The following is an 11,475-nucleotide window of genomic DNA, read 5'->3' as shown; positions in this document are numbered from 1 at the left end:
TGCACGTTTCCTGCCAAGTTTCTCTAATCAAAGAAACCTCATCGTCCTAGAGGAGTAAACAGCTGGTTAGACTGCATGGCAACATTTCGGGGAGTACTTTACCTGCCTGATGAATCGATCAGATCCCAGGTTAACCATCAAAGCCTAAAGAAAAGAAAACACTACAGTGAAATATATCTGAAGAGCCAGAAAACATTCATTTGTGTCTGCCATTTAATAGCGAAAGATTATCTGAGCGGTCCCAAGCCTCAACATGAATCAAATTCCTACTGTGAAACAACAGGTTGTGTGCTTTATTAAACAAGAAGAGGAAAGTTTTTCGTTAGAACTCCAAGTCTAATTTAACGTAGTGAGATACAAGAGATCTCATACTAGGTTAGTATGTAAAAGAAGCTAAAAGGGTTATGCTGGTCTTTTTTTCTTAGACCTAAGGAAGTTATTGCTAATAATTTTTGTTAACGTGCAGATGAAAAGTATTTCAGAGGGGTCTGAAGAAGGCATTTGAGGCAGCAGGGCTTCTGAAGGGCAAAGGCATGAAACGTTAACGATAACGATGTAACAAAGCTGGGAGACAGAGCTGGGAAGATGTGGGAGAGCAATGTCAGGAGCGTGGGGAGAAAGCAGAGCAGAGTTTTATATGGGCCAGAGGCACAGAGAGCCTTGAAAGTGAGCATAAGAAAATAAAATTTCATAGAGAAATGAAAGGAAACTAATAGGAGTAAGAGAGAAGAGTGTGCCCCTGGGGATTTTTGTGGTATTTTGCTGGAAGAGCTGATGAAGCGCAAACCTCTTTTTTTTTTTTTCTCTGCTTATTTACACAGTACTTACCTTACCAACCAGGTTAAAATTCACTTCTCTCTGTCAAGGTGCCAGGTGTGGGAAGAGGGGCAAAAGAAAGAGAAGGCTAAACCTACTACTGCACTTCACCAAGAGGTACTTGCCCGTGAGAATTTAGGCAGAGGAAAAACAAAGAGGCAGATTAAAAATTAAACGTGAGGATTTACGTGCAACTGGCAGCCCCTCTGCAGGGTGAGGCCAGCTTTTCTCCAGGCAAACAATTCTGGTGCCAGCTCCTACCTCCTCTACGGGCAGCTCCTTCAGTTTGGGCAGAGAGCTGGAGAGCAGTCCCACCAGGAAGGGGGTCGGGCAGCACACGATGTCGATCATGGATGAGGGCAGAACAGGAATGAAGGTGTGCTGCCAGGAGAAGGGGTACAGCAGGGCCACCACAGCATGCGAGCAGCTCGAGAGGGTGCTGGAGAGAGAGGAACAGCCACGTTAACAGAGGTTCTTCAACACCTGCCGCCTGCTGATAAAGTTAGCGTGTTAAGATGCAAGTGCCCAAAGGGCTGCCCTTCCACCTCTTCTGAGTTCAGAGGCCTCGGTCCCCTTCCAGTCCCTACCACTTCTGTGCACTGCGGTCGTTCCTCCCGTACTCGCCTCTAGGAGCTTGACATTAAAGGTAAAAAACTAGAATCAATTTGTTTAATTACAGCAGTCAGGAGACACTTTGATCTAGAAGACGAGGCTTAATATCTCCAACAGCACTCACCGCCAGCCACTTTGAATGATGCTTAAAGTCCAAAAGCCACTTCAGTTCTTAGCCGTTATGACCGTATGAGTAGTAAGAAATGCATAACACTGATGTTCCTGTGTTGAGCACTACAAGGACACAATGCACAAGCAAGGCAAAATGAAAATGAAAATAAAATGAAGTTGAAAAAAAACTTAAGGAAAAACTCTACTAGATCAGATGTAAAAAACCCCAACAATCAATACTTACACCGAAGGAAATCTAGTAAAAACAACGCATTTTTCAAAGTTTGGTATTTTTGTGACAACAGCATATTCTTATTATAATACATTTTAATGGGCTTACAGACCAACTCAAGTGATAAAGGCATTAACTCTGCTCAGTAGAGTACTCAAAAACATTAAGGCTTCACGTCATCCATGGAAAATGTCTTGCATACGTTGTCCTTCCACCTACTGAATCTGATTCCCTTTTACAGTGACATGGTTTCCAAATGTTAAAATTCATAAAACATCATTACCAAGCTAGTTTTAGCATCAGGGGAATGAAGACAGGCTCTCCGTGTCAGAGCTGTGATTCTGGGCTGGGTTATGACATCTGCTTCTTGCGGGCTGAAGATGACAGAAATCTGCATTTTTACCCAGCCTAGCGGGACCGTTAATTTTCTCACAGTGCAAACTTCTGCTGTGCCTAACGTAGCCACAAAGAACTATAACTAACTGATGACTTATAGCCAGTACTGCTTGAGACTGCTGGGGAGTAACACCAGTTTATTCTACTGCAAGACTCGGTGGAGACTTTAGGTGGCATCAGACATCCACTGGAATAACCTCACTAACATTTTTGGTTGTGGAGCATTTCCAAGGCCGGGAGAAAGGTTTCACCTGTTTGTTCCTGTCAGCGATTAACCTTTGAAGTTTGCTGAGTGGGAAAAGTGAGAATTAGAGAGAAAAAAAAAAAGAGAGAAAAGGTTAGGGAAGAGCAAATGTTCATCTTTCATTGCAAATGATCCGTTGGGTTGGTTTTGCTTCACATTTCCTTGAAGAGCCATCCATTACAGCACGTGTTTATAACGTATCTTGCCTGTCACAGGTTTCTTGTAAGAGGATGGCCTCCCTCATTTATTTTTTTTATAGCAGGTAGCAGCGCTGCTATTGCCTCACGTTTTGGTCTCGAGTGTCTTCCACAGCAAGCGTAGCGGTGTGTTTCAGGAGAGCTGTGGAGCACGGTACAGACTGCCAGCACTTTCTCAAGCTCTCTTTAACGACTGTGGCATTTTCAACCACTACAAATTCAGTCATCTTAGCTGAGTGACTAAAAAAAGAGACACGTTTAGCTAAAAGCAGGAAGACAAACATTTTTCTGATATTCAGTTAGTGGTTTTTTCCTTTCTATAGAATGCCCTTTTGTGACTTGCTGTTTTACACGCAGCGCTGTGACGTCAATCAGCCCCTGTATCCTCTCGTGCAGGCCATTCCCACGCTAGGGGAGGCTTCGGGCTCCAGCCCAAGACACTGGTTTCTCTTCCAGAGATTTCCTGGGAGCTGGCTGGTCCTTGACAGCAGCTGAATGCAGCAAGTGGCCGTGGAGGGAGTGTCCTGAGGGAGCACCCTGCTCCGGTCCGCTAGCATCCCACGGGCCACACCATCACCCTTGTCAGCACCTCGGCCTGGGCGTTTTAAGGCTTTGCACACAGTTTTTAAAAATTCAACCTCAGGAAAGCTTTCCCTGTGAGACATATCAGGCTGACCCTCGTGAAACACTCACTTCAAACTGTGAGTCCCCAGAACTGCCCACTGCTCTCCCTCCTGGACACTATCTGTGCAGAGGGCAGCAGGAGTCCCACGCCCTGTTACCAAGCTCCTGCTCGTACGATGTGCCTGTGACTCTTCCGTAGCTGGAAAGATTCGTATTTAGAAAGGATACACATCTTCGCTTCAGCGTGATGACGGATGTAAGGGAACCCGCTGTTTAAATCTCTAAGATGGGGTTCAAATCCTTTTAAAAGGGTATTATTAATGAGAAGTGTGTTTGGTAAATTAAAGAGAAAACCCTACCCTGGGAAACCAAGTCCACTCCAGTTTTTCCTTTCCAGATGTGTGACCCACACACTGTCCCACTGTTCTTGTTTATGAGAAATAAGAAGAAAGGTCAGATGAGGTATTTTCTTTAAAGGTGTGTGAAGCACACAAAGTGAAGCAACAGAACAGTTAAAGAAATCAGATTTTCAAGATATTTTCACTTTTAACAGCCGAGGGCAGTTTTGGTGGCCCAGAGAGCTGGTTTGGAGACGGCTTTTCCACTTGGTCTGTGCAGTTTTACAGGAACGCTGCATAACGTCCTAGCTGTCAGTCTACCGGAAAACACTTCTTATATTACCCACGGGCAGGTAATTTTATACACGGGCACAAGAAGCCAAACCATTGCCTGAGTCACACGCTAAGGAGGAGCATAAACATCACATACTGCAGAGGGGAAGCACGGCCAGAGCCACGCACAAGTGACAGACACGCTGTGATGGTCCCGGGCGCTGGCGTGTGCCTCCCTCCAAGACGCAGGCAGTGCTGCTGCCCCACGCCACAGCACTAAGCTGGGCTGCTCTGAGGGGAAGAGCCTGCCTCCTGCTTGAGGCCAGCGTGTCCCGCTGCCAGCCCCCAGCTGTCCCTCACACACGCGGAACAAGTCTACTAACAGTAGCCAACTGCGAGAAGGTGACTGTTTGCAGGTTTTGTGGGATAAGGGAAATCTCTTCCATACATCTCTGCAAGGCTGTTTTCTAGCCACGCTACACAGCCTGTGCCACGGAACTCACCCCGGTAGGGTGTTCTCATCCCAGGAGCGTGCACTCTGCTAAAGCAAAACTGGTGAACGATTTCTAGAAAGGCACCCAGTTTCAACTGATTTCAAAACACAGGCAATCCACCACTTCTCCTTCCAGCCTTTTTCCATGGTTATCACCTTGTTAAAAATGACCTGGAGTTTACCCAGGTTTTGGTTCTTCTATGCCTTTTATTCACTAGATAAAAAAAAACCTTCAGTGTTTGATCTTCTTCCCGTGCACATATTAATGTGAGACTATATGGTCGTACTGAGACATTCTCAATCGCAGATCTCTCTCGAAGGAGAGATCTCTTATCATCACGCTACAGACAAAAGACGACAATGATTCTTTCCCACTCAAAGTTGATTTATCTTCCTCTGGGCTATTTTGTTTTCCAAATGATTTTCTCATGGTACCACACAAACTTCTCCTTGTTGAGTACCTGGCTGCAGAGACACAAGGCTCAGACTACGAGCCGAGGCACAGGACTTTCAAATGTTACTGTGACTCAGCTGAATTGTGGAGACTTTGCCCATTTTTTGTGAATAGGTGGCATGTTTTGGTGGCAAGGACTTGAAGGCTGGCAGGAGGGAGGGCCGTGTGTGCCAGGAACTTCTACCAGTGGTGTCTAAACTCACTCAGGTGAGCATGAGGGGACAAGCAAAATACAGGTTTAGGCTTAGATTAAGCAAAGTATTTCAGCACAAGTTTCAGCCTTAATTTACTTTCATCTTGCTGAAATAAAGCCTCAAAGACTTTTCTTTTCCCACTTCTATTTTAATCAGCCTGCAAGTACACACACAAGACACGATAGCCCCTTTGAACAGTGACTACCCTGACTGCTGTGGAAAAGAGTGCTGAAAAGTCAGCCTCTCATCAGCAAGGCATGTTTCAGCTTCTGAAATTTGGATAATTTTTTACTCTTCTAGAAGCCCTTCAGGGCTCAAGCAAACTACAGAGAATCCTTCAAGCCTTTATAAGGTGGTTTGGAAATAGAGACTGTAATTTTTAAAGCTATTATGTAATTTAAATAATATGTTATTAATATATACATTTAATAATGTAATTTAGTTTTTAATTATTAGATTTCAACCTCCGGGATTGAGAATTCCTTACGGCAGAGTCCTCTGTAGAGGGCCCACCTCTGTGTGTAGGAGGGTACACAAGGAGAAGGACTCCCCTGCCGCTGCCACCATACCTCTCTTCACCTGCCCTTCAGGTAAATCTGTGAAGATCGGGGTAGCTGCATGAAGTTTAGGGTGGAGTTGTTGCACACATGACTTGAAAAAGGGTTCTGTGCTTTCTGAGTATCTTGCTAGTAAATCTGACCTTTCTCTAGAATAATCAATGAGATGTTTAAAATCGAAGTAGTGGGTGCGTATTATGTGGAAAAATGAATGAGTTTAGGCTGTAACAGCTGGACTATTTTGCATTCTTATTTATTATTTTAAAGCAAATCCTTAAGTAGGAGGTAAACTAAGAGCCATGGCATGAGGTCTTCAGCAGTTGGGCCAAAGTATGCAGCTAATACTGTATCCCCGATCGGCACCTGACATCCTTTTTTTTCAAGAAATATGGTCAAATCTGTATGTGCATATTTTAGGTTACTTTCTGTCTTGATGTCAGGGGATACCTGCCAATAGAAAGCTCTGCTCCTAGTGTCTGAATAAAATAGGGAATTCCCTAGAGTAAACATGATCGTGACGGACGGGAACAAGCATAATTCACGTGAGGATCATGGTGAGCCAAAGCCATTCGGGCCAACTCCAATGCAGCAGCCAGTTCTGAATATTTCATAACGTAATCATTAAAACAACATTACTACAACAGGCGGTCTCTGCAGCTGGGTAAAGAGCTCTCTAAAGCACACACGAGAGATCTCCCCTGCCTGTTACAGACTGTAACATCTATTACCCAGCCTTAGCAGTGCGCTAACGACTCAGTCCAGAGGCAGGTGACAATCCCTCACTCTGCACAGGTTCTTCACAAAGGGTAAGTATTACTCAAGAGGTGAATGCTCCTCAGGGTGGATGACCGATTTAGCAAACCCGGAGCGCTGCCATCGTGCCGTGCCCATCAGCCATGCACCGCTGCCTTGCCTCCCGAGCCCGGCTTCCCCCACACAGCAAGCAGCAGCCCGATACCAAAGTGCGAATCTAACCGTGCCTTTGCCAGGGGTGAAAGGCAGAGTCAAGCTACAGTGGCTCCCCTATCTGAATGCTGACACGTTTGCTCTAAGTGACCTTTGTGATATCTCAGAGTGCCAACAAGACCTCAGCGTTAACAGTGGCAGGGAGAGGGGGGCACAGACCGAGGAGGAAATGCATATTTTCCACATCACATCAGCATAATTATCAGTTATCATTCTTTGCCGAATCTTTTAAACTGTGCTTACAACTCAAAGAGTGTCGCACTTAACCCTCACAGCCCTAAAATGGTGGTTTTTTCACCCATGAAAACAAGCCAAGCTCAAACCTTGTCTGGCATGAAATGAGTCACACTTCAGGTTTTATCTAGTGCTTTATATAGTGCAGTCTGAGAAAAGCCAGGCTTGTAAAACTCTTGTAAAGCAATCACACTGCGGCCTCACCTGTCTGCCCAAAGCAGCGCTGCCGTTCCTTATCAGTGGGGCACAGTGACGCAGTTAATTTTGGGACACAGTCCAGTGACTCACTAAAGGTGAGTTACAGACAGTTCAGGCAGTTACTCTGTGCCACAGATGATTCCACGTAGGAGATTTTTTATGATAAACACAGTGGTTACGACCCAGTTTCTGGATTTTCTGATTTTAATTCACGGAGCCATGGTTTACCAGGCTGCCCTATTAAGGGGTACAGTTCCCGGAGCAGACTTGCCCAATGGTTTGTGTCATCATCTGTGTCCCTTTTCTCATCCCTCCTTAGCATATTTAACAGAAAAATGAGTGGCAACATCTTCATCCGTGACTTCTCTGCCCATATCCCCTTTAGGTTAAGCTTGCAACATCCTCGTGTCTCTTGTGCTGTCTTATCCTACCAGTAGGGTTGCATCAGCAGTCCCACTGCCACTACCTGAGCTCGTCCCCACAGCGTGTTACGAGTACACCAGGCAACGCGGAGCAGAAGGGGCAAGGGTGTCACAGCACTTCCCTGTCCTTTCATCGCTCCCCCGTAAAAGTTTGTTCAGAAGCATGCAGACAGAAGATCTCTCCCGTCGCTGTAAATGTCCCATCGCACCATAATGGAGAACTTCGCGCATCTTCAGCTCATGTTTTGATACACTGGGAACTGTGCTAAGAAACACACTAAAGAACAAGAGAATTTAATTTTAGTATTTTCTAGGATGACAACGAAGAAACCCAAGATTATACCTGTGAGTCTGCCCATGTTACGCAGGAAGGCTGCTGCAGCAACCTGCACCCAACTGCATTTTACACTTATGAATGAGCAGGTGCCGTACAACGCCGCAGTGCCGGCGGGATATCTACCCTGCTCTCTACCCTGCTCCTAGCAGGGTGATGTCTCCTAGCTGAACAGAGACGGACTGAAATAGGATGTGCTCTCAGGGATTCCCATTTTAAAGCTGCTGGATTGGTCAGTTTAAGCAATTCAGATTTTCAATGTTTTATAATTGCACAACTCATTAGGGGATATTATCCAAGAGGAAGAGAATTACCAAACAACATGGTTGTCCTCTCTTACACCCTTTTTCATGAGGAAGCAGAAAGGAGAGCGAATTCTGTTGCACAGATCGTAAGTGGGAAAATGATGATATTTTCCCACTGTAGAGCATTGGTGAAAGGCTGAAGTGACATGAAAAAATACCCACTGGAAAGGAGGACAGGAAGGAAAGGAAACTCATAAGAATATTCCTTCTTGTGATACGGCATATTAAAAATGCTATTGACATTTTCTGCACATTAAAAATATCATTATTAGATGGCTTTTCTCTGGGACTGTAGAATCTTAAAGAAGCTGGAGACTTAGAAAGTTAATTTTGTTCTCAAGCTGTGTCTTCTGCCTGACACACATTTTCCTACTGCCCACATACAACTCCTCTGTTGGCATCGGTCATCACTCAATCTCAGTGCCAGAGAAATGTAATCCAAGTGGTACAAAACATAAGTGTCTACTGAGAGGGGGGAATAAAGTGCAAAACTTCTCTAAAAATCTTGAGAGGCAGCTCTGCTCGATACCTTAAACCACCAGTTTCACACCATACTGAACACTTCCAATTCTAGCACTTCGACTGTAAGACAAGGCACTCAGCGTCTTGCAGGACTGGGCTGCATACTAACACCCTACTCAAAGATTACTAGCTGTATCTGGCAGGAAAGAAAGAATCAGAAAATCAAGAAACTGCAGCTACCTCAGGCCAAATAATCACATGTGCTACAGAAGGTTTAAGGGTTTGGGTTTTTTTAAGTATATATGTTTCTACGTAGCGATGCTTCATAGTGCAAGCAGATTGAGAAAAACCAAAAAGCAAAAGGAAAGCAACTGCGGGGCAGGTAACAGATGCAGACAGACTCTAGAGGATGGTTCGTTCTTAAAAGATGAAGGGAGCTGCAAGCTGTTGTCCCTTAGGTAAAACAGGGGTGGTCTGCAGGTTCTACATCACTCCTCAGCAGGGACTGATCTGGCTCTCAGTGGAGGAAATGGAAACTCTCTGGTTACTTACATGAGAAATGGATGTTTTTGCTGTAGAATAAATTCTGTCTGCTAGGCATGATTACATATTGGATAATTATTATACAAGAGCTCATTCCTTCCACTGCAGAAGTTAGTGGAAGAAATTCCCCAGTTTATGTTCACCATGTCAGACCAGACAAGCACAATATTCTTGACCATACTAAGAAAGATCTTTGGATTAAAAAAATACCAGAAGAAACATCAGCCATCCATACTTCTCCTGGGTTTAGACATAAGATCTGGGAGACGTTACACATTCCACGGGTACAGTACCTTACATCTCTAAACATCTCCTTCGATGCACAGCTGATAACAAAAAAAAAAAGCTTTTCCTGAGACAAAGACTGGATTTCTAGTTCAATATAGCGCTGTGCCAGATGTGACCAAGAGAAGACACAGTTGTGCCTCCCGTAGATTGTACAGACCAGTTGGAGACTGGCAACGGTAAATTCTCCCTTACAAGCTGGTTTCTGGCATGTGTTTGAGGTCAAATTTCTCTCACTTTTTTTTGTGGCGGTTTCTGCGACAGGGGGAAGTAAAGCAAATCTTTATTGCTGGCCAAAGCTCACTATGTTTACTGAGCACACTTGCTCTCTTTGTCCTAACACGTGCATTTTTACCTTTCAACCTGCAGGCTGGCAGATTTTACAGGTGTTACGGTACGACAGGCTACTGGGAAGGAGCATTCCCAGGCAGCAGGAGAGCCTGGTCAAGCCTATCATTGCCATGATTAGCTTGTAAGAATTATATTCTACTTTTCTTAACAAAAAATTAACAATAAGGTAATAGGGAATGAGCTTTCACTTCAGTAATCTGCCAAAAGTTCAGCTACACTTGCTTTTCCACTTGACCTTGCTCCAGAGGGCTGAGGAACAACAGTTTACTTACTACTGAAACACTGACACCTACCTCCTACTTAAACGTGCACATTTTGAGCTCAAGATCATGCTATGATTTTGTCTGCTAGGTTAAAGGATCCCTAATACTGTTTTTCTAGGTAGGCACTGAGAGACAGGGACCAGGCTGCCTCTCAGCTGCTAACCGTGCTGCTTTATACTGTGGCCTCACAAAACAGCGGACTGAACTACGAGGACAAACGTCAGTGCTTCCCCAACATCCTGGGCGTGACATGGACAGCCCGAAGCTGTCCCTGTCCATGAGATCAGGGAAATGCTGCTGTTTGTTCTGAAAGCCTTTGCCCTTCAATACAAGTACACTCTGCTCCCATTTTGCTCCACAAAGTTAACAGAGATGCCTGCGGGATGACTTCCCCCAGTATTTACATATTTATGCTTCTGTCCTGCATTAGTCAGTGTTTCTGTCTGAAGCCCATAACCTTTGGTCAGGTCTGGGATCTGCCTGGACTTTCTGCAGTTCTGCAGGAAGAGAGATTCCTCCTGGCAGTCCACAATACTTCGGGGAGTGGTAGGGAGGTTTTGGTCCTGAACAAGATAAGAGTTTATCTTTCACGGGATAAAGTCTTTCCACCTCATAGATGCCTACCTTCTGCTTGCAACAGCACCTCAACTTCATGGGGCAGGGCTGCAGAGGAGGGTTTCAGGGGGGCCGCAGCACACAGGGGACAGACTGCTGCTCTGTGCTGGGCCAGGGGATGTGTGCTGGCAAAGGGGCAGAGAAACAGGGCATGGAAAAGACTCTCCTCGGGAAGTGAAAGTCATCTGTGGCCATCCCTAAGGGAGGAAGACACTGATGTGCAGGAGCTTTAGCTGCACTGAAGTTCACCGTCATCCGGTGTTGCCTCAGCCCCTTTCCCTGAGATCTCCCCTGCACACACAAATTTAAATTCCGCTGGCTGTCCCCTAAGGACAGTGCACGACAGACACCTTTCAGCGGCAACACGAGCCCGCAGTACGGCCATCCCGGTGCTCCTACCCACTGCCAGCCCCAGCACCCCGCTCTGCCCCGCTCCCAGCCCCGCAGCTCTTGGTGTGATTTGGCCAGGGGACCCACCTGGTGTGGAGACAGTGCAGGAGGAGTCGTTCCTGCGGTGGCTGTGGCTGGGCCAGCAGGGCCGCCCCTCCCCGGGTGAGGGAGAGCATGGCACAGGGCAGGAGCAAACAAGGGCGTCTGGAGTGGGGCTTCCTGATCCGGCACTGCCACGCAGAGAAACGCCCGGCCCACCTTCACCTCGGGGTACGCTTCCAAGTTCACCTATATGGTTTAGGAGCGTAAAACTCACTGCTGTCAGATTTTTTCCTTGAGGCCCATGCTCCTGCTTCGTTGAAAGGATCTGACACAACTTGTATGAAAAACAAAATTCACAACAATGAAAAGTTACTTTGTTTTTTTACAAGAGCAGGGACTCTACAGAAGCCTTTCACAGCCCCTAACGCTGCAGAAACACCACCGACCAGAATCTTCGGGGCTTCAGATCCACAGAAAAAGACAAGCCTCACCCAAGCACTCCCACTGACTGGCTGGGGGCGGAC

The 11,475-nt window shown here is 45.9% G+C and overlaps 1 protein-coding gene across 1 annotated transcript in view; it reads right to left on the bottom strand.

Moving 5' to 3' along the window:
* Window positions 1-11,475, bottom strand: part of ST5 (suppression of tumorigenicity 5) — a gene marked incomplete at its 3' end in the record, with an annotated part of 77,440 nt that overhangs the window by 2,331 nt on the left and 63,634 nt on the right. Inside the window, exons 15-16 of the mRNA XM_010139674.1 lie at window positions 1,078-1,255; window positions 103-144 (exon numbers count right to left, since the gene is read on the bottom strand). Coding sequence (XP_010137976.1) covers window positions 103-144; window positions 1,078-1,255 — 220 coding nt within the window. The remainder of the gene's footprint in view (window positions 1-102; window positions 145-1,077; window positions 1,256-11,475) is intronic.

Source organism: Buceros rhinoceros, unplaced genomic scaffold (assembly GCF_000710305.1).
Source record: "Buceros rhinoceros silvestris isolate BGI_N320 unplaced genomic scaffold, ASM71030v1 scaffold6587, whole genome shotgun sequence".
Taxonomy (NCBI): Eukaryota; Metazoa; Chordata; class Aves; order Bucerotiformes; family Bucerotidae; genus Buceros; species Buceros rhinoceros.
Note: the sequence above shows the minus strand (reverse complement) of the source record. Positions and strands in the feature narration are given on the sequence as shown.